This window comes from Anas platyrhynchos, chromosome 2 (assembly GCF_047663525.1).
Source record: "Anas platyrhynchos isolate ZD024472 breed Pekin duck chromosome 2, IASCAAS_PekinDuck_T2T, whole genome shotgun sequence".
Lineage (NCBI taxonomy): Eukaryota > Metazoa > Chordata > Aves > Anseriformes > Anatidae > Anas > Anas platyrhynchos.
Genome location: NC_092588.1, coordinates 156,235,546 through 156,263,486, shown reverse-complemented (window position 1 = coordinate 156,263,486; position 27,941 = coordinate 156,235,546). Strand labels below are relative to the sequence as shown.

The 27,941-nt window shown below is 44.2% G+C and overlaps 1 protein-coding gene across 1 annotated transcript in view; it reads right to left on the bottom strand.

Moving 5' to 3' along the window:
* LOC101790354 (vasoactive intestinal polypeptide receptor) overlaps nucleotides 1–27,381 on the bottom strand; it is a 114,534-nt gene extending 87,153 nt beyond the window's left edge. Inside the window, exon 1 of the mRNA XM_005023238.5 lies at nucleotides 27,226–27,381. Coding sequence (XP_005023295.1) covers nucleotides 27,226–27,276 — 51 coding nt within the window. The 5' untranslated portion in view covers nucleotides 27,277–27,381. The remainder of the gene's footprint in view (nucleotides 1–27,225) is intronic.
* Nucleotides 27,382–27,941: the final 560 nt, after the last annotated feature.

The following is a 27,941-nucleotide window of genomic DNA, read 5'->3' as shown; positions in this document are numbered from 1 at the left end:
TTGAATATTAGATATGAGGAAAATAATAAATTAGATAATTAAGAAGATAAAAGCTGAGATAGACATGAGGAATAATCAGGAAACCTGGGCAGCATGGCTGATGGTTCTTGGAAGAAAACTGTTCAGACAAACACAAAAGGCAAAAAAAGATGAGATTTATGCTAGAAATTTGGTGTTTGTTGTTAGGACCAACATAAGTTAAGCAGGGAATGTCTTTCAGTCATATGAATATAGAGAGAAAAACAACAGGAGGGGAAATGAAATTACTATGAAAAGTGCTGAAATTAAAGATAAAACTAAATATAGCCCAGAAAACAAGAAGTCACATGCAGTTTATTCTGTTCCTCCTTGCTCCCCCCATCCTCAGCCTTCTGTTCAGTGGCTTCCTCCAACAATTCTGAAGTGAAAATGTAATTTTACTAATAGAAAGTGGAAAGATTGCACATGGGGAAGACAGCTTAACTTGAACAATGAAGAACAACAGGACTGACTGAAGGCAAATAAGGCTACACAAAGTGTTACACATGAGTTGAAAGCCACTGCAAAGAGAACAACGTAGAAAAATTGAATGGTTTGGGCCAGAAGGGACATTTGAGACCATCCAGTTCCAACTGGGCAGGGACATCTCCCACCACACCAGGTTGCCCAAAGTCCCATCCAGCCTAGCCTTGAACACTTCCAGGGATGGGACATCCACAGTTTCTCTGGGCAACATGTACTACCATGTACATGTACTACATGTACATGCCTCACCACCCTCTGAATGAAGAATTTCTTCCTTATAGCTAATCTAAATCTCCCCTCTTTCAGTTTAAAGCAATTACTACTTGTCCTGTCACTACATTCCCTGACAGAGTCCCTCCCCAGCTCTCCTGTAGACCCTCTTTAGGTACAGGAAGGCCATCTAATTTAGGGAGAAGGATATAATGGGGGACATTTTCAAATGTTTTGCACAAGTCCATGTAGATGATATCAGTTGCCCTCCCATCCACCAATCTGTAACCCTGTTGTAGAAGGCCACCAGATTTGTCAGGCATTACTTGCCTGTAGTGAAGCCACACTGGCTGTCACCAATCACCTCCTTATTTTCTGTGTGTCTTAGCACAGTTTCCAGGAGGATCTGCTCCATGATCTTGCCAGGCATACAGGTGAGACTGACTCAGATTGGATAGTGGGAGTGGTAGCATCTGGCTGAAAGTCAACATATGTAATTTTTTTATTTTTTTTAATATATATATATATACACATATATATACCAAAGGAGGAGGGAAAAAAAGATCCAGACACCTATTAGCAAGTTAATCTGAGCACATAAGTATACATTCTTTTGAACACCACTTGAAGGAAAGAACAATTGAAAACATCATAGCAAATGGAGTTATGGATAAAATACAACCTATGGTTTATCAAAAATAAATCATGGTGTTGTAATTAATAGCTTTTTTTTTTTTTTTTATAAGGTCCCTGTTTTGTTTGTTTGTTTGTTTTTGACAGAGGAAAATTGATGGATCTGATCTTTTCTATCTTCAGTAAATAGTCTAATTGCATGCCAAAAGGAAATGACTGCCCTAACTATTGATATGGGGATTAACATAAGAGCTGTGAGGAAACCAAGGAAGTCGCAAGTGTGAACAACATTCTCTTCACATGGTCTCTGTCTCAAGCAAATACTTCCTGTGGCATTTTCTGAACATCCTCAGAGGGCAATGCTTGGTTGCTTCAGTGAGCAGGGGGGTTCAGAATCCGTCACACAATTATACATGCCTTCAAATGACCAATATGGCCAATGCAGATTTGCCTACAACTGGAGATGAAGGCACGGACCCTTACACAAAGGGATGGAGAAAGATAATTTAAAGGATAATGATGGTGCTTCTAGTAAATGCCCAGCCAACCTGGGAAATTCCCCCTCAGGGGATGAATACTAACAACTGAACCACAGAAACACAGTTTAAAAATAGGAATGAGTGTGAACACAGTAAATTATAACAAAGAGATCCTTGCAACCTAGATTCAAGATAGCAATGATGAGACAGACAGGATTAATCAGCCCTTCACAGTCAGAAAGCCAATAAACCCGGATTTTCATTCCTCCTCCATGCCTTGGCAGCACCTGTCTGCTCTGCAATTTCTCATCCAGAACCTGATATTTCCTGGCTTCTTTCCAGCCTCCTTTGATGCTGAATGCTTGGTCACATAAATTCAAGTGACAGCAGTGATACCAGACAGGTGTTCCAGAAACTGCAGTCCTGCAGGTTAACTACACTAATGTTGGAAAGACAGGGGAGAAGGAGGAGAGGGCAAGAAAAAAAAAAAAGAAAAAAAAAAAGGAGAGAGAGAGAGAGAGAGAGAAATAGTCACTGAAACCAACATTGGTTTTGGGGAAAACAGTATGAGAACATGCCATTTTTTTCCCCTTCAAGGGCAAAAAATTCAAATTTTATTTTTTATTTTTTTCCCCTTTGAGCATTTAAGCTGAAGTAGATGAGGGAGAAGCAGTAGCATGCTGAGTAACAGCAATGCTGACTACTCTCAGTAAGTCACCAGTTTTTCTATCCAAGTCTTAAAAATGTCCAAGAATGGAGACTTCACAATCTTTCTAGATGACCTGTATCATTGCTGCACAACCCTCATAGTGCAGAAATTTGTCCTCTGTAAAAGTTCTGTAGGTACATTTTGGATAACCCCCTGGGGAAAACTTGAACTCAAAGAGTAGTCATACTATTACATCTTATGCAGCAAAAGGTCAGGTATATAGTTATGTGCCCCCTTTCTCATCTTCAAAAATAATAACCAGTAAATCTGCACTGAGAGGGTTGGTTGTAAAACACAAACTTCAGCCAAAGAGATTTCTATTGGCTTCAAAACAGCCAGGATTTCACCTAGATTCCAGGTAGCTGGCACAATATAGATCCTGGCTAACTTGCTCAGCAACACAAGAATGGTATTCTAAGAATGATTCAAAGTCTGGAAAAACTGCCTGCCAGTGTGAAAACAAAACATCTCAGCTAAACTTACCTAGTCAAAAAAAAAAAAGTCTAATCAATCACAACCAGTAAGTGCCTAAAACATAAGACAATTTCCTACAGAGGATAACTATTTACGCTGAAAAAAGGCTTAACAAATTCCTGTGACTGAACTCTCTAATGAGACAAATGTGGATTAGAAATAAAGCACTGCTTGGGAATGGCTTAACACTGACTGGCATGACTTAGTGGAAGAGCCTTTCCAGACTGACTCTTCAAACCAGTTGGGTTTGCATGTCCAAAGCAGACGCTGTTGGTCAGCGCTATGCAAATGGTCAAGACCAGATTTCTCTCAGTCTTTTGATTGTATTTTACTGTATTTTTGCTCAGATATTTTTAACTCAGATATTAGTTACAGGTTATGTCAATGCACAAGTTTAAATGTAAGAGACAGACAATTTAGAAAAATCTGTCTGTACCTACAAATACATACAAATACACACGTTTATGTCAGATATGTTCCCTTTGTGAAAGCAGCAGGGTAGTTTTGTTCCTTGTTTCAAAAGCTCCAACTCAGATTCCTGGTTCCATAGAACAGAGGATAACTGAAAATTTGCAGAGTTTTATTTGGAAACTGTGGTTACAAAATGATTTCAAGCTGGCCAAGAGAAAAAGGAGCAGGTGCAATCGTTGGGATTTTTTTTTTTTTTTAACCATTTAGCTAACACTTTCACAGACTTCAGATTAAAAAAATAAATAAATAAATTAGGATGGTTCTTAAGGGATGAACTATTTTATCCCCATGTGATATAGAAATAGTCCCAGCAGTGGCTTCTGGTAAGCTTTTATCCCGTCTTTTCCCAGAGATAGAGACTCCACAGAGTCCTTATTGTCCCTAATCGATTCCTGGATTTCTCTATAATCTACCATCACGCAGATTTTGGCTATCCATGACTGCAATTTATGGAGTGAATTGCTAGTTCTATCCAGACTGGTTATGGAGAACAGTTACTATTTTTATTTTTTTATTATTATTACCTGCATCAGCCTTTTCACATGCTTAAAATCATGCATAGAATATCCTGAGTTGGAAAGGATCCACAAGGATCATCAAGTCCAACACCTGGCTCCACACAGGAGCACTCAAAAACCAGACCCTATGTCTGAGAGTGGTGTCTAAATGCTTCTTGTACTTGGCAGGCTCTGTGCCTAGGGAGCCCTGGGGAGTCCGTCCCCTCCCACTGCCCTGGGCAGCCTGTCCCATTGCCCAACCACCCTCTGGGTGTAAAAACCTTCTCTAACACCAAGCCTGACCCTCCTGTCCCAGCTCCATGCCATTCCCTCGGGTCCTGTCACTGTCCCCAGAGACCAGAGCTCAGCGCCTGCCCCTCCACTCCCCTCGTGAGGGAGCTGCAGGCCGCCATGAGGCCTCCCCTCAGCCTGCTCTGCTCTGGGCTGAACAAACCAAGGGACCTCAGCCCCTCCTCATAAGTCTTGCCCTCCAGACCATTTATTATATTACTAGCCCTCCTTCGGACTCTCTAATAGTTATATGTCCTTCTTATATTATGATGTCCAGAACTGCACACAATACAAATCGGGCCAGTGCAACCACTTCCCTCATCTGGCTAGCAGCGCTGTGCCTGATGCACCCCTGGGTATGGTTGCCTTGTTGGCCGCAAGGGCACATTGCTCACTCATATTCAACTTGCTGCTTACTAGAACCCCGAGATCCTTTTCCACAGGGCTGCTCTCTAGCCCCTCATCCCCTGGCTGTACCTATATCCAGGACAGTCCCAACCCAAGTGCAGAATCTGTCACTTTCTTGTGTTAAAATTCATGTGGTTGGTAACTGCCCAGCCCTCTAATTCGTCAAGATCCCTCTTGCAAGGCCTCTCTACCCTTGACGAAGTCAACAGCTCCTCCTAATTTAGTATCATCCACAAACTTATTTAGAATGCATTTGAGTTCTGCGTCCAGATCATTTATAAAAACATTAAAGACAACTGGCCCTAAAATGGAGCCCTGGGGAACCCCAGTAATGACTGGCCATCAGCCTGATGTAACCCCATTTATTATAACTCTTTGAGCCTAACCTGTCAGCCAATTTTTCACCCATTGTATTATGCATTTATCTTGCTCTACGCTGAACATTTCACCCAGAAGGATATTGTGAAAAACAGTATCGAAAGCTTTGCTGAAATCCAAAAAGATTACATCAACTGGCTTCCCTTGGTCAACTAGCTGGGTAACATCATAAAAGGAAATCAAGCTCATCAAACAGGACTCTCCCCTCATGAACCTGTACTTAAAGACAAGTTGTGATTTCACCCCTCAGTGTTTTGTTTTCCAGAATAAACATCCCAAGTTCTTTCACTTTTCCCCCCCTACCATTCAGACCTTGCATCATTCTTCTGACCCTGCCTGGATTCTCTCCAGCTTGGTCCAGGGCTTTTACCCAAAAATGGACATATGTGCTCCAGTTAAAAGTCTATGAGGGATGACTTGCCACTTCTTTTTACCATAACAAAAGTTCGGTTCCAGCTTGTTATTATTTATGTTACTTACAGCCTAATGTAATAAAGAGCCAAATGAAAGTGGGGCTGCCCACATGTTTAGCACCCGCTCTGAATGCTTCATTTTGAAAATAAATTAAAACAGGCCCAAAAGATGGAGAAATTTGGATATTGTAAGTGGCGAAAAGAAGCTAACCAAGTTGGGGAGGACAAAATGTTTCATCAGGAGCCGGAACAAAATACAACTCTTTCAGATCCCTTATCAAAGTTTTAATAACAAAGTCAACTTTAAGCAAATTCTGGTAACGTCATTGTGACAGGTGAATGCCCTTCTCCAATGAACTTTATGTTGCACTAGGTCACTTACAAATGAACAGGAAAATACCAGCAATAACACCACCTCAGAGGAGCAGCAGAAAAGCTATCAGAACAGGGCATCCCCTCTCATGCCTTCCAAGTCCCTAAGTGCCGTGACAGGTTCCAATATCTCCTGGACATGTATGTTCATTTTGAAAAAAAGAAGGGCAAAAATCCAACCTTGCCCTGCAACAGCAACAGCTGTTGACGAAAAAAAAAAAAAAAAAGCCAACATTTCCTCATTTTAGTTCCTCTCCATTTATAAACCCCAGCAGCTCACATGCACACACATGAACCTCACTCAGAGCTCCCCAGCCAGGTAGGTTTCACGGCATGCCTAGGACTTTCCTTATTATAAATAAGGAATGAATCACATTCAAGCTAACATTCAAAGTAACATTGAAGGAATGTAGGTAACCAGGGGAATGATTCTGCAGAGAAGTATCTCTGTCTGCTGTGGTTTTACCTTCTTTCCACCATTCATATGCCTGGCCAGGAACATGCATCCTATGGATCTTTGTTACCCCTGAAGCACAATCACCCTCGACATCTGAACCTCTCTGTCCCTTGAGATAAGCAGACTGGAATGCATCATCTGGCCAAGCAGGACACTTAGCACATTAATGCTCTCAAAAATGCTCTTTTCCACCCTGACATGTCTCTGAGATTTCAGCATCACTAAGTATTGATGCAAGTGGTACAGGTTCCAGGGAGCCATCAACAAAGCTGGACAAGACCTCCTTGGAGCATCCACAGTGCACCTACGGCTCTGATGTATTCCACTCCTTGTTCAAACACAGGTGCTCACTGGGTCGGTGATAGCTCCAGCTGACACACACAGATGCAAAACTCGCTCCTCTTCCCAGATTGTTGATAACTCCTCCAAGCCTCTGACTCCACTTGAGATGGACATAGCTTCATACTCTGTGTCCTCATTAAAACACAACCATCTGCTGAGGCCCTTTTAAATCATTTGTGATCCATGATATTCCTTCACCTTTTTTCCTGTGACAACTTCACGTTAGCAATGTCTTGCTGGGTAACTTTACAACAATCAGTGTGAGCCTGTAATCCTCAGCTTATACCAGTGTCTTGTTAGGGTATTCATTCAGAACACACCTGGAAAGATGTCATCTGCTAACCCATCCGTATCCACTTTCCATTTCTCTAATGAGTTCAGTCAAGTGTGTTCATCCACAGAAGATAAATCATATGGCTTCAAGAAGCTCTGTATGTATGTAAAGATGAAACTGTATAAACAGGTTTAAAAGAGCCCTGTTAAAAATCCCTCTGTGATAGCTCAAGCTGCTGTCAATGTTTCTAGACACAAAACACCTCATGGGAAATAAATGCAAGCCATCTTAAAGGTGTACCACTAACAAAATACAAATAAATCCACTCCCTTTCCCTTCTGAAGTTTTGGAGGAGACTTTTTAATCAGAGGTTTCTTTTCCACCTTACAAATTCTTGGAAGTCACAGGTTTCCTGCAGAAGGCATTCAACACAGTAGCAATTCAAGTATGGACTCAAAACAAGCATATTCCAAGAATTTTCTGAAAACATTAACACAGAAAACCCAGCCAAGTTATTAAGTTTGCTATCCAAGTCATATGAACATGAATATGTTCTATAAATACAGACATATCTCTAGAAATAATGACACATAGCAGGAGATCCCCTTTTGTATGTATTCTACCTACTGAAAGCTGAGTTTAAAGCATGGCATGCTTTTTTTTTTTTATTTATTTTATTTATTCTCTGGTAGTACTAATTATACTAGCCATAAAATTGTTAATGAAACTACATTTACATTGTTCATAACAATATCAAAACTATCTCTCTGTGGAATGAATGAAGTGCCTTTCTTACATCTTCTCTGAACTCTGGGAAATTTCATTGAACAAATAACATTTATCAAAACCTGAATTTTGAATGAACAGTTTTGGCAAATGGATCATTGAATTTATGTGCTCTTCTCTGACAGTTCTTCATACCTTTCCATGGGACCTTGTGTCTACACTTTTAGAAGGATCCCGTTAAAATGCTGTTAACTTTTTCCCACCTCCAACTTCTGATCTGCTTTACCAGAAAGCAACTCCAGCATATTGTGGTATTCTATTAAAATGTCTCCATCCTTTCCTGAATTATGCTTCTGTAATAAAACCTCCTGTTCTCCTTTTGTGACCTGTGTGTCCTACCTGCCACATAGTCTTCTTCTCCTGGTGGCCAGCCAGGCACCAGCCTGATCATGTGGTACCTCCTTAACCATGTGGCCCCTGGCTGCCCTATTTGCACTCAGTGCTGCAAGATAGATCATGGTTCTTCTGGCGATACAAACCAGGTGGCCAAAATATAACGATCCAAGCCAAGCGTAATTTCCCAATCCAAATGACTAACTTTGAGTAAAACCTAATCTCAGTTCAACTAGGAAGTAGTAAGGGGCAATTGGAAGTGAAAATACATAAATAAACAAACAAACAGCCCAAACCCAGCAAAATTTACTAGATGGAAGGAAAATAAAGATAAAGAAATTGGAATGCTGTGTCATGAAGCTTAGAAGAACCTTAAGACACTGGGAAAAATATGCAGCTATTAGGAATAGGAGATTAACAAGATGTTATTACTTTCAGGTTCCCGCTCTCTCTACATGAATTACAACAAACAAAATTTTACAGATGGTATGGTCTAGTAGAGGAAAGTTCATTGTGTGATTTTGATCTGTATTTGGAAAGCAGCAGGGCAATGTGCATGTATCTGATTATGATGAAGAAGCTTTTTCCAGTCCATTAGTAACAAAGACGGATATTAAACAACATCTACGAGGGATAAACATTCAAAATCTGCAGGCCTGGATAACTTGCACCTAAGAGCACTTCGTCCTGTTGAACACAGCCAAAGGCCTATTTGAACACAGCCAAATGCAAAAGCTGTGCTCAAGAAAGAGTGAATTCAGTGCAGACCTCCAGTATGGCAGCTTGAATTCTGGAAAAGTAGTTCTATGGCAGAGGATTTGGGGATTAGAAGAGGTAAATAATTCAGCATGAACTCCCAGTATGTGCTGCTGAGAAAGGGCTAACACAACTGTTCACTGTATAAACTGAACAGCAAGGAAGAGTAGAAAGATAATATTCCTTTTCCACACTGTCTTGGGAAGCCTGATGCATATCAGGCATTTTAAAAGAGCAATGAAGACCAAGAAAGGGTGTGGAAAGGAGCCATAAAAGCAATTATAGGAGCTTTACATCCTTCTGGAGCAACACCTGGATGCCCTTACTGTACGGTTATCTCAGTAGACTCTGGGCACCAATATTTAGGTGATAGAATTAAGTGCTAAATATCTTCAGAGGTGCACTCTACCACAAGGCAGTTCAATCTAGCAGAGAAAGACACAAGGAGATACAAAGTGGAAACTTAAGCAAATTTTGAACTCTCTCCAGAGTGTCTGGATTAATACCTGGGGCAAGGGGCAATGGATGTGCTGAGTTGTCCATCTCAGCTCCTGTAAAGGAGAGTCCAAAGTGTGAGTTATGCTTTTATCAGAAACAGGTTTAGATTCAATTTGCTGGAGGTAACTAATGAAAATTAGTTGTTTTTAATAACTAGCCAAATAAAATAATCTACCCTTCCCATCAGGAATTACTCTAATCTAAATATAGCTACAACTACACAGACTTCCCAGGCTTCTGATGTCTGATCTTGGCCCATGCACTGAGACATTAAATTCCAGTTGGATTTTCTCAAACAACTGCTGGCCTCTAATCATGGAAGTCCTCTTGCTCTCACTGCTGGATGATTGGAAACAAACACATTCATATAATGGAACTTCTGTCTCAGTAACGTTCTGGACTTCAAGAGGAGGAAATGCTGCACAGAAATCCTTGTGAACTCCACTTAACGGCCACTCAGTTTTGACTAATGCCCTTTTGTTAGAAAAAAAGCCTGAAGATACTTAAATATCCAGATCAGGAAACAAGAAGAGACAAAGCAAAGTTACACTGATGCTGCTGGAACCATTGGGTGCTGCCAATCCCAGGGTTTCACCAGGAGCTTTGTAGTATTTGGTCTTCATCGTGGTATGGTCAGTGCATTGCAGCCAACACACAAGCAGCAGCAGCAGGCTTCTAGTCATCATGAGCGTACAGAAAGGAAATATACTGACAGTTTGCAAGCCAGGAGACAAATAAATGAGAAATCAAACTCTCGTCACTTCTTCAGAATCATTTCATTATTTTTAATGTTTTTGCTTTTTTATTTTTTCTTGTATTTGCCAAAAGTGACTAGCAGCTATTGTTATTTCACTAGTGCAAACTGGTGATGCTAAGCTGGGCTCTGTATACACAGAGGCATATCCAGCAACCCAAGGTAGAATTAATTTGCCTGAAGTTTGTTGCCCAATGCAGCACAGCTGGCTTCGTTGGCTAGCCAGTATGAAGAAGGGCATAAGAGACCTGTGCTCTCTACACAGGCACCTGGGGACCCTAGACTACCTCAGCTGGCTAAAGACTGTACCTGGCTCTGAGAAAAAGGTTGAGAAAAAGTCTGAGAAAAAGTCTGAGAACCCCACTGTTCCAGAGAAGAAGAAACACTATTTACACTTTTCTTTGCTATCTTTTGGTCTGCAAAGGAGGGATATCCATGTCATTAGTTCTGGCTTTGCAGAACTCCACAGCCCAGGCTCAGAGTACTTGACCGAGGACACAGTGAACTCTGGCTGCGACTGCCAATTACAAAGTACTTGGATGTACTTCACCTAATGACAACAAACGGATTGTGCAATTACACTTACAGATATGTGGGACAGTGTTTCAACCCTCTTGCTATCTTAGGGCGCCCTATCTGCGTAAAGGAGAGGTGCACGGTACATCTCTTATCAGCCTCATCTGGGTGCTAATCTGAGAACGTGGACCCAGAACACATCTGCAGTTCTGGGATTTCACAACCCAATTGCTTTTTGCTTCCTATGAAGAAAGTAACCTTTTCCCCAAGGCTCAGCTAAAGGCAGAGCTAAAAATGCACCTTGGTCGCACAAGGTCATTACAGACATGGCAGAGGTTGTTCCACTGAAGGAATCACTTGCAGAGAAGGTAACAGAGGCTACTGGGAACAGATGCCATGCTTGAGAAGGACAGAAGACCTTTAGAATCTCTTTCCAGCTCCACCACCTACCAGCAAGTAAAAAAGAGGGATATTCTGTTGAGCAGCCCTGCCTGCTCATTGCAATGACAAATTATGTTCATGGCTATCTGATTATTGCAGTAACTTCACTTAACTGGGTTTCCTGCCCCAGTGGATTGCTTCCTGCCCAGAACATCCCATCCCCAGTGCTGCAAATATCACCAAGGACTGCTTTTTGTAGATGAGAATTTATTCCAATTTGACATAGCACAAAGCTGGAGTGTTTTGAAATCATGGCAAAACTGGCACCAAGATGCGGCTGTGCGTTGTGCATCCCTCAGGTTTATTAAGCTATGAGTATTTCTAAGAGAAAGTGGCTTCTCCAAGTGTGGAAATGTGGCTTTATATCTTCATTTGATTCCCGTGTTCCCAGGCTGAGGATCAAGGGATTCACAATGAAGACACATCAGTGGGATGGTGTGAAGAAAGAAAAGATGCAACAAAGCCTAAAATTAAATGCTAGCACCTTATTACAAGGCATTTATTTTAATATAAAACCTACCATTTAAGTGGTAAAAGCCACATTTACTGTCAGTTGTAACTGATGTACTTTACAGGATCATAAGACTTCGGCCAAAGAGAGAGCTCTCTTTTTACACAGCTTTCTCTCTTGGGCAAGGAGCCATCCACTACCATGTGCTCCCAGCAGGCCTGTCCAGCTAAACATCCAAAACCGAGGCTTGCAAAGTGCTTTAGGAAAATGAAACTCAGCAATCCTACCCCATTTATTTACAGCAGCACTCCAGACTGTAATTGTGATTATATGGACTGGAAATACTGTTGTGGATGAATATAAGAAATAAGAAACTTTAAAAAAACATAAATTGGAGAGACCCTTGGGAATTCTGGGTGGTATTTCTACGTTCTATCTCATCCCATTTCTGGTCCAGCCTCTCTTTTTCCCTTGACAGACGTGAAAGTACATCAGTTTTTGGTAAAAATGTCATTCATATTCTTAATAATACAAGTTTCTATCAGACAGCTGATTATTAGAATTATCTGGCAAACAACATCTCATTCAACAGCTTAACATCATGACCAGGGTTGGGGTCAATGGCTCAATATCAAAGTGAAGAGTGTTGTCCTCAGGCGTCAGTATTGGGATTGGCACTGTTGAACATCTTTGGTGTTGACGTAGACAGTGGGACTGAGTGTACCTTCAGCATGTTTGCTGATGACACCATGCTGTGTGGTATGGGCACCACGTCAGATGGACCTGGACAGGCCTGAGAGGTGTGCCTGCGAGAACCTCATGAGGTTCAACAAGGCCAAGTGCAAGGTCCTGCATCTGGGCCGGGGGCAATCCCATGCACAAATACAGGCGGGCAGAGAATGTATTGAGAACAGCCCTGAGGAGAAGGACCTAGGGGTGCTGGTGGATGAGAAGCTCGACGTGAGTCAGCAATGTGTGCCTGCAGCCCAGAAAGCCAACCGTGTCCTGGGCCGCACCAAAAGCAGCGTGGGCATCAGGGCGAGGGAGGAAACCATCCCCCTCTGCTCTGCTCTTGTGAGACAAATTAATGCAGCATATGTAAGGGATAGCAAATAGAGTTAGTTAAGTGCTTTCCTTAGCACTTAACTTTGAGGCATTTAGTACCTTGAAACTCACAGCTTTGCTCTGAAAAGCCCTTAGAAAGGCAACAAAGGTCAAGGGTGGCTCCAAGAGCAGCAGCCCCCTTGGGTGGCACAATTAAATTTATGCCTTAACTGCCTCCTGCTTCTCCACCCAGAAAGCTCAAGGAGAGAGATTATTTTTCCCTCTATTCCATCCCTTAGAGTCCTGTGAAACTTAGAAGTGGATAAAACAAGCTGGATCATCTGTTTTTCTTTGCTTCCATTGACAATGGGATTTTTCCTTCCTGAGGCTGGAGCGACAAACAGGAGCTACACAGCCCTGTCCCAGTAGAATTAAACCTGGTTGTCAAAACCTGTCTGTCTGTACCTGCATTTGTCGTGGACTTCTTAACCTGACTTACAGGTCTTCAGCGAGCTGTTACATACATCCCTGAGGAATTGCCAACTCTGCATGAAAAGTACCTGGAGTCAAAGCAAGGATACCTTATTGCTCCTTTCTGCTGAGAAGATGTAGGTAAAAAAATCCCAACACTTCTTCCAAGGAGTAGGAAAACAACCCCTGACTTAGGATCCAAGCCCCTCTGGATTTATATTCACTGCAATGAGAAGCTCATCACACTTTTTTCTCTTTATAGTCACAGTAATTTGCCTTTTCAGTGGCATACAAATTAAATCCATCTGGAATGGCTTTTTAATTAAAATCATGCTTTGCTTATCAGAGTGAGAACACTTAACTGATTACAAAAGAAACATGCAAACCTCTGGCATCGTATTCCTCATTCTCCAGCCAGGTTGTGCAGCAAACACACTCTGCTAAACCATGTGTAACGGTTTGGAGACTATCCTCACGAGCTCTCCTCACCCCAATTTTGGATCAGAAAATGTCATATAGGGCATGGAGTCTATACAAGAAGGTATGTAGAAAACCTCTGTATATCTGGCTGAACCCTCTATACTTTTAATTTCAGCTCCTTGGCTTCTATGCTGTTATTTATCTTTGTAGGCAACTGAAAAGTTCCCCACTGTCTCAAAAGCACCTTCAGCCTGGTTGAAGCCATGCATCTGTCCCATTCCTAGAAGTAAAAGTAATGCCACAGTATCCCACTCCATTGGTTACTTTTTTTTTTTTTTTTTTTTTTTTTTCCCTGAGCATTGAAACAGCATGGCACAGTACCGGTAACATCAGCAAAGCTAAGCTGATTTATTCTGGCTGAGGATGGTAACCGCAGGGCAGGATTTTCCCAAGCACAACCATTAGTTAAATTCCTGGGGCTGAATGAATAAATGACCAAGCTCCTGCATGCTGTTATCTTTCTATTCTCAGTGCCAGCTTCCACTAGGGAAAGGGACGTTGAGACAGATGTTAAAACCGAGGTCTTGAACTCATGGTGTTTGCAATGATCCGATGGGACTTTCTATCAGAAAGGCACCATCAGAGGAACACAGCAGCATTTTCCTGATTGACAGAAGATCGCACACTACTTTATTTGGGGAAGTTACTCTTATTTTTAGTTCCAGTAAGACCGATGCAGCCACATAGTGCTGGATTCCAGAGGCTGAAATAACCATCTCCCAGAGGAACCCAAGGACTGACACGTTGATCTCCAAATGTCTCTTTAATGCAGCTTATTGCATCAAATTTAATGCAGAAAATGCAGTTTAGCCTTGGTAACTCCTCCTGCCCTCTCCCTCCTGGCCCCCAGATGTGCCACATCACTGAAACACTACCCATTTGCAGGGACAGCATAACTTGGGGGTACCCAGTAACATGCTCCACAGGAGACACCAAAAGCCTGATCTCATGGGTCATGACTCTGTTATGTTCACCTAGCCCAATATTTCCAAGCCTATTCTTCCCCGCCCACCCCTCCACCCCCTGATTAAATCAGTTTCTGTTGAAATGATTTAGAAATCCCCAAACTAATACTGAATATGCCTCAAACTAATAGTTACTGAATGACTTTCAATACTGAAACTCTTCCACTCACAGTATCTGGTCTACGATTTACAATGCAGGTCATTATCCCTTATCTGTATGTGTCAATCTTCCAACCTGCAAACTAGCAAAGTGACATTTCCATCCTTCCCAGAAATGGCTGTGCCATCATTTAAAGGCGTGACAGTATTTAGCACATTCTGGTCATTTTCTGGCCTGAAAAAGAAGGTTTAAGAACAATCCATAAAAAGCAAGTTTTGTCTCTATTCACTCTTCTGTCAAGAAAAATATCTCAGAACTCATGAAGCTTTCCAGTTCTGTGATGAGAAGACAAAATGGTAAAAACTACTCCATTTTTCTCCCCAATAAATGAAGAACTGACATGCCCAAGAATAAATATTCCTCTCACCCCAAAAACTTTACAAGCAAAAAAAAAATACACCTTTCCAAAAATATTCCTCAAGCTGGTATTTTTATTATTATTTTTATTTTTTAAAGGGAAACACATTTGGAAGGTAACACTCAGCAAGGACTAATGCGAAGCTATCTGTTGAGTTTCTTTAGATTTTATCCTTTAGATTCATGAAATCTCATTTCACAGTAACCACATGCCCTACACCCAGAGGTCAGCTGCAGCTACTAATTGGGTGACCCGTGCAGAAATATACTGGTTTCTGCACTAATAGACCTCAGTATCAGAGTAAAATGTGAGCTTTAAGCTCTCCCCATCGCCCAACTGCCTACCCCTTGGAAGCAGCTCATGTCTCTCTGCACATACAGCTGGAGGCAACTGATTGTGTCATTTCTGGAGAGAAGGGCCATTTTTAAACTTATTTTAGCACGGTGTGAAGAATCTGGGAGAGATTTCCTATGGCTCATAGGAGAGCAATCAGAAATATGAATTCCCGTCTCTCTTCTCCCGAAACAAAATGTTTACAAGACACAGACCTCATCGGCTCCATGAGACACCGTGCTGCGACTGTCAACCCAATCCCTCGGCTGAACGCTAAGCATATGGCCAGCATCATTATTCTGATGAAAAAACTGTTCCCTGCCTCTGTTCCCTAACAAAACCCTTTTCCCTTCATGGCAATGACTCCCATGACAGCCTGAATGACGACACTGCTGGCTGGTACAGGAAGGCCTGAGTCAATAGTGGATGGATTCCTCGAAACAAGTGGTAGCAGGGACAGGGAGTAATGACCCCTGTCACATGCAGAGCAAAGCCTTCCAGGTCACTCTGGGTTTCTTGCAACAGGAACGTGTCCTGCAGCAGGCCCAAATACACTCACAAGCATATTTTAGAAAAGAAAGAAAAAAAAAAAAGAGGCCAGTATGTTTGCCAAGAGAGGCCTCATCAGTGGGAAGTTTCCAGTAGAAAACAAGCTAATCTGTAATATTGGGGGGGACTATATGACACCCTAGAAAGATCCTGCCCTCCCTAACAAACCAGTAACTCTCCAAGTTCATGTCTGAACCTCCAGTTCTCTGTGATGTCCAAGCCAAGCCTGGGTGCATCTCCAAGCTCAGCCACCCTTCCGTTCCTGCACTGCAACGATGTCTTGCTCCTGGCTCTGCTTTGCAGGGTTTTTTCTTCAGCAGGAGGGCCAGTACTGCATCATGAACAGTACCCCACCAATTTCTTTCCCTGCATGGCAACTGTATAACGTACACATCATATGGGAAAGCTCCCCTGGAACAGATACCACATCCTTTTCAGAGATGGACTGAGCTCCATCGCACAAGAAGTTGACTTTCTGGCTCTTAGCACTGCTCCTATAGCCAGCCAAATTCAATCCCATCGAGTGTACAAACACTCTTGTGCCAGCGCTAGCCTTCTACTTTTAGAGATGCTTTCAATCCCAGACATTATCTCGAGTGCACGTGCAGGAGGTAATTGCACCATGCCCTGGTATCGATTTGCTAGGCTAATCTAACCACATATAAACTGCTTCATCTTCATTAAGTTAGTTTAGGCAGATAAAAGTGAAAAGAAATAAGCAGATAGTATATTTTTCTTATTTCCAGAGTGAGTTTTAGGCTCACCCTTCACAGAAAGTCCATTTACCTGAACCGCTGCCGCTCACCAGCTGCAGCTCAATTTACTGGTTCATCTTCTACTCACAGTTACCCTAGCAGATGCTGTTCCTTGTCTGCACTTCTCCCCAGGCTACTCTGCGGGGTAGCAAGCATTTATCTTTAGGTTTGTTATACTCTGCCCTGTTGGACTCCCTTCCCAGGGCTGCAATATATATTTAATACTTATTTCAAGAGTTGACAGCCTGGGAGGCTTGAGTGGTGAACTGGCAGAGAAGAAATAATTACTAAGTAGAGGGGCACCAACCTGCCAAGCATTTTAATACCCCTCATAGAAATAGAGATGTGACTTTTCAGCAGTCCCGTGGTGGAGAAGAAAGCAAGCCCAAATCAAAGACACCGCTGCCCTTTTATTATGATGATGATTTCAGTTGTGCAATAACAAATCCCGTCAGATCTTCAAGAGAGAGGAACAGGGGGAGAAAAAAAATTGGAGCAATACGCAGAGGAAAAACAGCCTGGAAAGAGGCAGCACAGGGGAGAGAAGTGCACCCAGGCTGCTTCATACTGCCAGCACGGGCTGTCCCTAGGGAATGCTGCAGCTCCAGGATGCTTCTAGGTGGCCCCAACCCAGGCGTGACCAGCAGACCCTGTGATCAACCCGACAAGAGGTTTATCCCAAACGTGCAGTGTAGTAACAAGGAGATTTTCAGGCTGGCCTTGGAACAGAGAGCAGCTGGGGTTTGTGACTGCTGCTTTTGTGTTTCTCATGCCCATTGCTTGCAGGAGTGCTTCCACATTGTATTTTAACCACCTCCTCTCCCTCATCTCACATCCTCACCAACTCCTTGTGCAAATATCATGCTGGGATCACAGATCCTGGCTGGCCCCAAAAAAACTGACATCTCCATCATAACTTGCAGGAGCTATGTGGACTCTTTTCCCTTCTACATCTGTTTTTCCAAAGCATAAATACAGTTCTGATGAGCACACAAGGTGTCTTTCCTCTAACAAAAACTGCAACCTATCAGCCCTTTACTTCGCTAATCTTCCACAAGTGAATCAAGTGTTTCTGGAACATGCCTCTTCAATAAATCCTGGTTTTATCTGCCTGTAACAATAACGTAGTAGTAAAATAGCTGAACAGACAACCAAAGCTTCAGCTTTATAGTTAGCTTTATAAATATTTTCAAATGCTTATTGGTCCCTTAAGACATTTTTGAGGCTCAGGTCAAGTAGACCCAAGGCAGCAAGCTCTGATTTTTAATTTCCTTTCTATCTACAAAACTGTCTGGGCTTGGCCAAGGAGGTTAAACCACGAGAGCTGTCTGGCTTTGGAAGAGCTTCCCAGTCAAAGGACCATTGTGAAAAAGGGAACTTTAATAGGTTAAAGGGGAATAACCATAAAAATACAATCTCTAAAACTAACTCATGCCGCAGTTTTATTAAGTACTGCTATAGCTATGATCGCCTAATGATATACAGAATGTAATGTTTTCACTAAACTAATAGAGATAAAGGAAAAAAAGCTTTTAAAGCTCTAACTCTGAAACAGTCAGGAAATTTCAGGCTATGCGTAGGCCGGAAATAACTGTTCTGAGTTTAGTCAAGTTTGTTAATTACAGAGAAAAGAGTAATTAGCACCTGTAGAGCAGACGAACTGTGCTGGCAGGGAGGAGCTGGTAGGACCACCAGCCCTTGTAGGGCTGCAGGGTGGGCGAGAGCTCTCAGCTCTGAGACAGCAAGAACCAAGATGAGAGAAAAACAGCAGCGTGTCATAAAAACCAACATCTCCACCGAGTCTGTGGTTTGTAATGCCCAACAGAACCATGGCTGGTGATTTGTGGGCTTGGCTTCTGGAGATATTTCATAGGTCTGGAACACAGAATAATGGTAGCAATAGCTTTGCAAAAACCATGCTCTCTGAGCAGCACATTTCTCTCGCAGATTGTCCCACTGACAAACGTCTTCAGGATGAACCCAGCCCAATTGCTACCAGGCTTTATTTCTTTCAGCACTCCGGAAGCACTGCTCTGTCTGAAAGCGTATCTGTGTTTTTAATATAATCTATTTCATTTGTTCCAATATAAGCTGTTACTTTCCTTGACAAACATTGCTTCATCTGCATTGTACACAAACAGCCTGAAGATAAGCCCCTGACATACTATTTGCTGAAACACATACAGCTTTCCAGGGAAGGGTAAAAGGAGTGGGGCAGGGGGGAACATGGTTGATTTTTCTGCAAATGGTGCTTCAAAACAAATGGGGTAGAGGGGGGTGAGTGAGCAAGAATTCCTGCACCCAAAAACACATCTCATGCCCCAAAGGCAAAGCTACAGAAGGCAAAAAAGCTTTGCACAGAGAAATTGTCCAAAAAGAAAACTGCATAACACAAGTCAGTGAGTGGAGAAATAAGGAAGCTGGGGGGAACTTCTTCAAGAGGAATCATTACAGCACAGGAATTAAGAGCACGGCATAGCTAAGACTCACAGAGCTCTGCAGTCGTGTTTAATGTCAGTCCCCCAAAAAATGCGGGCAGCCTAGCAGTTGACACTTGAGCATGTCAGTAATTCTCCACGTAAAGCTTGGCCTCCTTTTGGTGCCCTGTGAAGCTGGGAACTGTCTCAACAGCAGCATTTTTCTGCCTTTGAATATGCTGAGCAGAAAGAAAAGCTGCTTCTATTGTGGGGAAGAAAAAAAAAAAAAAAAAGAAAAGAAAAAAAAAGTGGGGAGGAAATCCTGATTATGGTTAAAAGCTAGGGTGGAAATGATGGGTGCAGTTATTTCAGGAAACAAGTGGCTTGTTTCAGGGCAGGCTCCTCTGTGCTTGCACTCTGCTTTGAGATGACCCCTGAGCAATAGCAGCCCCCAGAGAGCTCCCCAGGGAGGGAATCCCTGCAGGGTCCCCAGCTTGAGCAAAACACACAGACAGACTCAGAAAGGGGAAGAGAGCAGCAGCATCCCTTGGCTTTCCTTGCTGAACTGCCATCGCTACCCGCAAACTACAAGGATTTCACTCCCTCCACCCCTCCACAAAACCCACTGCCAGGACAGTGGGTTTTAATCTGCTCAGCAGGCTCCTGAGGGCTAAGAAAGGTGACTTAAAGAAAAAGCAAGGGAATACATCCCACATGGCCACAAGGGGATGAAACCCTCCCCTGATAAATAGCTGGGGGTCTCTAGTGGGAAAGAGGATGGAAAAAAATAAATCACTGCAGTCATTTAAATTAGGAGTTGAATTTGGCTACAGCTAAATAATGGCAGAAGAGGTAGAACCTGCAGCAGGATTTGGATTCTGGCTGCTTCCAAGCTGAGTGCATAAACATGCTAAGAGTCAGGTCTGAAGCAGCTTTTCATTTCACCGCAACTGTATAGAGTTGCAAGGGGTTTGGAGTGGGGATGGCAGGGGGCATCACATTCAGTATATTTTGTTTCTTTTTTGCTTTGCAAAGGCATATGTTCCTTAAGTTTGAACAGCAGCAGCCTGGCCACTTCAGAAAAATTAGATAAAAGCAGCTTTTGAGTAGCGAATAAAGCAGGCTGCAGGGAAAAATTCAGCGTGAGCTTTTTTTTTTTTCTCCCCATTCTTATACAACACATGGGAAACCTGGGGAGTGATTTGGCTGGCAGCCTAAGACTTCTAAATGTAGGTATTTACACGGGGTTTGAGTGAGCTGCAACTACCATCAATGAGGGCTCAAAAAAGGTGCACAACATAGGCATGTGGTGCCTACTGAGCCCGACCACACCGGGATCCCAAATCACCTGGGTCATGTGTAGACACCTACGCAGAAATGCCAAAACGTAGGTGTCCTGATCTGCAAGGTGATTCCCATCCCGAGGTCACCTGCAAGGAAGCTCAGGGGCTGATTAGTTGTGATAGACAGTGACATTTATAAGGGCCCTGGAGACACTCGCTGCTCAGATCTTAATTGTGATGTTATGGATCACCAGGTATTAATTGAAACATCTGTTAAAACACAAAATCAAGGTTGGAGCCTTGAATAAACATCTTTTTAAAAGATACCCTATAGATTTCAGATTTACAAAGGAGACACAAAGTATTGATGTTTTCCCTTCTGGAAAAGAATTGTATTTAAATTGATTTTTTTTCCCCTTCCTTCTTGATGAGGTGCAATTTCACAGGGATGAGCCCCTGGGGAGTTCATATTCAGCTTCACAACTCAAGTAGGAACAGCCCTAAGTCAGCTGTAAAAGGGAAAAGAGGATCATGAGGACAGCAGCTCAGCAAACATAGAGCTGGGGCCTCCTGACCTCCTCTGGTGTCCTCCTGACTTTAAATCAATGCAAATCAATGAAGCCAAGTTGTGAAGTCCTGAAGAGTTTATCCAACCAGCACCACCAAGTCCGTTGCCCATCCCACTAGTGAAATGCATCAGAAAATGATCCTGAATTAGAAAACTCTCCCGATTAATTTCTAATACCTGAATTTGAACTGAAACAACAGAAGTGTAAATCTCCCAGCTCAAACACTGAAATGGATGGTTAGTGATTGCCCTGGGGGTAAGAAATCCACCTAATGTGACTAGTGGAGGAGTTGAAGGCTGTTAACATCCACGGTTTCAGTTGACTGGAAGAGTGACTTTGTTAATGTAAACCACATCAGGGTCTCCAGAATTCAAGCACAGCTCAGAAGCTAAAATAGGTCTTTAAGTCCAGGAAATACTCTGTACGTATATAAGTTAGTGCTGTAGATAAAATCTGGCACAATAAAACGCCAGCAAAGCAGCACTAATGTGTGCTTTCCTGCCATGAGCAGCCCACAGCACACATCCCAGTGTCCCTGAATTCACTTTACAAACCAACCACCTAAGAATTGCTGGACTTAATCCTGATGTCACCTACGCTAACTTTGTAGCAGGGCTGTGCTCACTCCAAGGCATCGCATCTGCACAGCTGATGGAGGAGTGGGTGATGAATATTGGAGGCAAGAACTGTAACAGCAAAATATATCGCACTTGCTTCCACCTCTCAACCCTACCTGCTGCCTTCCTGCAGGTCAAGCTGTGCTCACACAGGCTATTTATACTTGTGTGGATAGGCAATTATTAATCATAATTGCTCGTGCTATTATATCTCTTTCCTCATCAGGGTTTGTGCATGAGCCTAAGTAGTTTAAAAGTGATTTGTAGCAAAGCTAATAGCCAGCAGATGCTTCTAGTCAAGCTGAAGTTTGGGGACAGAACATCTTGGCACTGTTAACAATATCCTTATCAGAAGGAAACTTTACATCTCCAGATGCCTTTAAGGGATCTAAAAACCCAAAGCTGGAGAAGTCTGGCATTGCCCCATTCAACAAACAGAAGGGCTGTGTAAGGATTTTAGGAACATCCAGCCACTGGCGGCTGCAGGGAGCACCACCTGCATCTCAGACCTTCCCCGAGGCACTTGCTAGTGAATGAAGTTTTCCTGAGTTACGGGTCTGGTAATGTGAAAGGTAAAGCTTGTGCCTGGAGAGATGAATCATCCCAGAGAGATCCCTGGTGGTCAGGCACAAGGCCAAACAAGCTGCAGGTTGCTCCAAAAAAAGGGAACGGTGACAAGAAGAGCGCTCAGCTGGTGAACGGCCTTCACGAGCCACTCACGAGACCTCCCTGACGTGGTGTTGGCTGGGTTAGCTCTGGACGGAGGCCAATCTGATAGCCGGCATTGCTTCCCTTCCTCTCCCAGACAGAGAAACCGAGGGTCCGGTCCTGCTTCCACTGCAGCCCTCTGGGATCTCATTTCCAGAGGCACAGACGCTCCCCGCCTTGGCTGGGTTCCCACCCGAGCGGAGCTCGTGATTTCTGGAGAACGTCTGGGAGCCCGGAGAGGGGGGAGCAGCGAAACACCAAGTGCTCAGCACTCCCTGTGGGAAATCCTGCCTCAAAAAGGGACAAACTAGTGCCATGGCATGGGAAGGCTCAGAAAGCCTCACGTCCATCTGTCTGTCTGCCCAGCCACGCTCTCCAACCCACCTGCTGGCCCAGAGCTCCAGGCCTTCTCCTGCTTCTCCAGGCATCTCTGACCCACACATTTGGATCACAGCTGGGGATTTTTCCTGGCTGTGTTTCCTAGATTTTGGTCCTCTCATGGGATTTTTCTCTTCTTTCTAATACTGAAGGCGGAAAGTCGATGAGACCAGAGAGCAGGGTTGTGTTCATCACACATCCCTTTGAGGCACCAGCATATACCTACATCCCCTGCGCCACCACGCCACGGCGGTGATCTTACTGTGCCACAAGGAGAACAGGACAGGACCTGCCATGCTCATAAAACCAAGCTAAGTCCTGCTCCTCATCCAAACTGGAGTAACAACATTTTTCTTCATGTAGATAATTAGACTCCTTTCCTGCGTCCGACCCACTGATTGCATGCAGGTGTGACAAACCACCTCCAAGTGCACGCAGATCTGGCTGTACAGGGACAATTGATGCTGAGCAGGACAATTGATCCTGACCCTTTTCTTCATCTACAACAAGGATTTGTGGCTGGTAAATACCTGGTAACCACCCAGTCCTACAAAGTCAGCAGATGATGTGGCAAGCAGAAGACTGATTTTCACTAGATACCAGTCTTTCCAGTTGCTTCTGCTGGAGACCATCTGGTAAAGGGGAAATGCTATTTTTTTTTTTCCTGAAAATTGTACAAGCTATCCCTTAAGGAGACAAGGTACAGTACAGCCCATGCAGTGACACATGCAGCGACACACCAAGGACATGGCTGAGTCACAGGCTGAGCAGACGTAGCCTGAAGGGCTTTGGGGCAGCTACACCACACCACAGAGCAGCATTGCCTGGCTCGCCATCCCAGACCTTCCCAAATCCATTTTTCTTTAGGTCTCATTCTTTCCTCTTTCCCAAGACTCAAGAAAGCTGAAACACTTCCTTCATAACCAGTCCCATCCCCTACTCGTATGCCAGTTGTCCATCCGTAAAACTGCCAGCAGACCTCACTGCTCTGCATCTACTGAGTGCTGTGACCGCCACCCTTGGGGTGAGAAGAGCCATCCACTGATCAGCTGCACCACTACAAAAGGGCAAAACCAAGACCAGAAAATAGCAGCAGCATCCCAAGCCCTCCCCAGCCAGACTTTCCACGAAGCAGAACAGACCCTGCCCTGCATTTGTATTCGGCGTGGCCCTCTGGCTGTCACACCAGCTGACAGTGCAGCGGGGAGGGAGTTTGAACCAGAATATTTTTAGAGCACTTTAAAAAAGGATAAAAATGAAGCAGCATATACATCGACACCCGAATTAACAAGCCAGACAGCTTTCTCTGTCCATGGTCCCATCTGCTTTCTGATGCTGGATATTTGGCAACTATCCCTTCTCTTTAAAAAACACCAGGAAGGACTTGTCTCCTTTTACAACACATCGTGGTCCCCCTCGTGTCTGCTTCTCCAGAGTGTCCCTGCTGGGGACCGACCCCGGCTGCAGGATGGTGTGAAGATTGTGGTGTGAATCCCCCTGTGGGTGGGCTGCAGCACCACGCTGCTTAAACAGCCTTAAATATTCCACATAGCCTCCCCCCCAGCCCACATCAGACACTGTAGTTTTGCCTATTTTGCTCTTTTGCCTCATTATGCCCTAAATGAAGGCTTCTTAAAAATATGCACTGCTGAAAATTTGTACTCTGAAAGCTTTTAGTCTTACACAGAGACAATGAGACTTTTGGAGTTACCCAGAAGTAACTGGGCACCTGGTGCTCTTAGGTGGCTTTGAATGAATAAATAAATGCAATTATACATAGATAAATGTTAATAAATCACAAAACTTGGATATATTACTGGGTTTGTGACAAGGCCTTTTTCAAACACATAATTTCATTGCTAAATGAACCTTGTGTTGGATGCAGGAGTTAGGTTACGGGATTCTAGTAAGTACCTTGCCTCTTCACCAAAACATGGATTATTTTGGTTTAAGTGTATTTATCTCAGTTCTCAGATTCCCAGTCAGTGGCAGATGAAAGAGATGCAGATATGGCTGAAGTGGTTGTCCCATGAACTTAAATTTAACTGTTTTCTTTTTTTTTTTTTTTTTTTTTTTTTTTTTTTAAATGATCCTGTTTCCAGCATTTACATTTAAGCTGTTGAAGGACCAGATCCGAGTTTTTTTTATTCCTTCACGTACACCTCATGGCAGCAGCAGAATAAAACTCTGAAGAAAAACACAAATTACCCAGCAGGGCAGACTTGGCTACTCCAATATCTTGCAGTTTGAAGGCACGTGGAACCCACCAAGTCATTCGAATTATCCACTTCCCATTTACTAGACACAAGCATCTCCAATTCATTGCTCTCTGGGCCAGCAACCCAACAGAACCCCATAGGGATTATTCTGGATTTACACTGCATCGCACACCCGGCCTCCCAAATTTAGCACTTTTCGCCCAAGTGTTAAACTTGACCATTGCAGGAACCAGGACTCTGGTGTGCATGGCTTGAACCACAGTAAATAAAATTTACCCAATTTCCTTTTTCCACATCTGTAAATCATGAGAGGCCAAGGTGAAAGTTTATGACAGCAATTAGAAGTCACAGTGCCACCACAGTTTTATAGCAGTGAACTTCTCAATCAGCCAATTGTTCTCGTACAAAGTTTTTCTAATGACACACCAATAAAAGTTATCACAATAAACTGCATGAGAAGACTTTGCTGAGTGATCGTTGATCCCAGAGCCTTGTTACAATCACAGAACTGTTTCTGCTTTAAAAATGCGCACCGATTCCCAGTCTCAAGCTGAGAAACAAAAACAACAGGGATTTTCTCTGGCATCAGACACCTCAGCATTAGTCACCTCGCAGATCAGCGGAGATAAGGAGCTTGTAAAAACTCTCTAACCCACTAGCACAAGCCAGGTGCCAGGAATGTTCAAAAGAACGACAAAGCCACCGCAACCAACGGTTCCACTAAACCGACGCAAGGAAGTGAGATAAAGTACAAAACAAGAAAATCCTACAAAGGTGGAAAAGGGACCAGAGCTTGCCTTTGGGCTGCATGGATGCTGCAGATCGCCCTTGTCCCAAAGCATCGTGGGTCTGCGCTCATTGATAGGACCAAACGCACTGCCATACAGGCCTGATCCTACCAACACTTGCGTGTCAAACTTCAGCAGACTGCATGACTGATCTGCAGGATCTGGCCCCAAAGGACCTCTTCATGCCAACAGCGTTTAAAGAAATGGGATTTTTGCCATGGGCTTCAGTGGAAGCGGGAGCTGGAGCAGCTCCAGCAGCTGGTGGGAGAGCTACCCCCTTCTCACTTCCCCAGCTCGAGCCCCGGCCATGAACTATTTTGGATTTTCCCTAAGGCAAAATCTGTAGAATTCCTGGAACTAATTGCCTAGCCATTATTTATTTATTTATTTCTATACTTTAATCCATTTTCCCAGCCTGTTCTTCTACAAAGAAGAGTCTTTAGTGATGCAGGTGGTTGGGTAGCTCGTGATGACAGCCGAAAAAATAATAAAATTAGTCCATTTGTCTTGTTTCCTATGGGGCAAGGGGAGAAGAAAAGGGACACAAGTGATGTAGTCCCAAAGCTGGGTAACTTCCCGCTCTCTGGGTTGTGCTGCCTCTGCCTGCTGGGGACCAGAGCAGCTTTGGGCAAACCGCTGTCACCAGCCGAGCGAAGAGAAGCAACCTGCTGCCAAGTACCAAAAGCACAACCCAGCTCCTGGGGGCAACCTCACCCAACCCAACAGCGTTCTGGGGAGACAATCACACCCTTCAAGGAATGAAACGTGCAGGAGGGGATTAGAAATAAGAGGGAAACTCAGCCACAAGCAGCTCCCCATCTCCTCCCCCTGCAGCTTGCTGAATTAAAATGAATGGTCTTGTTAAAAATCAGACACTGCGAGGAGTAAGGTGACAGATGAGAGCTTCGGTGAAATGTTCAGCATCCGACCCCGTGCCTGCACTGTTTGCACAGACAATTAGCTTTTGCGTGCACACGTGTGTGTGTGTGTGTGAGCGCCAGGCACAGGAGAAACAAGCCCGTTTGCTAATTCTCCAGCGTGCTACCAGCCGGCTGCAGCGGGGATGGAAACAGCAGTGCCCCACTCAGGGACCTGCAAACGTGGGAATTGTAAGCAGGGGACACAACAGCCAGAAAAGCCATCCTTTGCTCCCACATTCTGCTCATCTCAAACATTGCATCCACATGAGGTTTGGGTGGCACAGAGCGGTGCTTCACTCAACTTCTCCCGGTGGCTGATCTCTGTGCCGGAGCACCCTGCCCTGCTGCTCCCTGTTCCCCCAAAATGTCAGCCCGCTGCTCCCAGGGTCAGGGGAGCTTTGCACGGAAGGGTGCAGGAAGCTCCCGGCCGGGAACCAAACTGAAAGCCAGGCTGCAAAGGCTGGATGGCAACGAAACCGAGAGTCAGTCCTGATAGAAAACACCGAGAACCCAAAGTGAATCCCTCCGGCTCCCGCGATCCTCTCACTCTTGAAGAGGAAGCAGAGCTCGAAAGACAATTAATTAATTAACCGATTCCTATTGCACGGACTATGCAGAGAAAGGGAAACCCAGCGGAGACGCACCTTCAACCACCACCGCTTCCAAAGTTGCCTAAAGTTTGCCCAAAGCAAAAACCCTTCGCCAAACCCCTTCCGAAGGAGCGGACACCGGGGAACTGCCGGCTCCGAGCCGGGGACACTCACCGCGGAGAGGAGGCAGCCGAGCACCACGACGCGCAGCCCCGCGCACCCCATCCTGCCCGGCTCCGGGCGGTGCGCGCAAGGCGCAGCGCTGCGCTCCCGGCGCTCACCCGGCAGCCCCGCATCCAGGGAGGGACGGGAGCAGGAGCAGGAGGAGGAGGAGGAGGAGGAGGAGGAGGAGGAGGAGGCGGAGGCGGCACCGGCCGCCGCGCCCCCTCCGCGCCTCTCCGCCCCCCGCCCGCCCCAGGTGCCCGCGGCCCCGCTGCGCTTCCCACGGTGTCCCCTCCCTCCTCCTCCTGCTGCCCCCTTCTTCTCTCTCTTTTTTTCCTCGTCTCCCTTCAATTTTACTCCCTCCTGCCTTCTTCCTTTTATTCTTTTTCCCTTCTTGTCTGCTTATTTTTTTCCCCACGCTTTTCTTTTCCTTCTGTTTTTCTTTCTTTCCCATTCCTTTCACCGTTTCCCTTTCCTTTCTATCCCCTCTTCATCCCTTTTGCTTTTCTCCTCTGGTTCTTCCGTTCTTTCTCTCTCCCTTCATTCACTTTTCCTCTTTTCTCCTTTTACACGTTTCATCCCCCCCCCCCCCCTTTTTTTTCTACTTTTCCCCTTTTTTTTCTTTTCCCCTTTTTTTTCTTTTTCCCCCACTGTCCCTATATTTCATTCTCCCTTTTCCATTTTATCTCTTTTCCATTTTATCTCTTTTTTTCTCTCCTTTGCCCCCA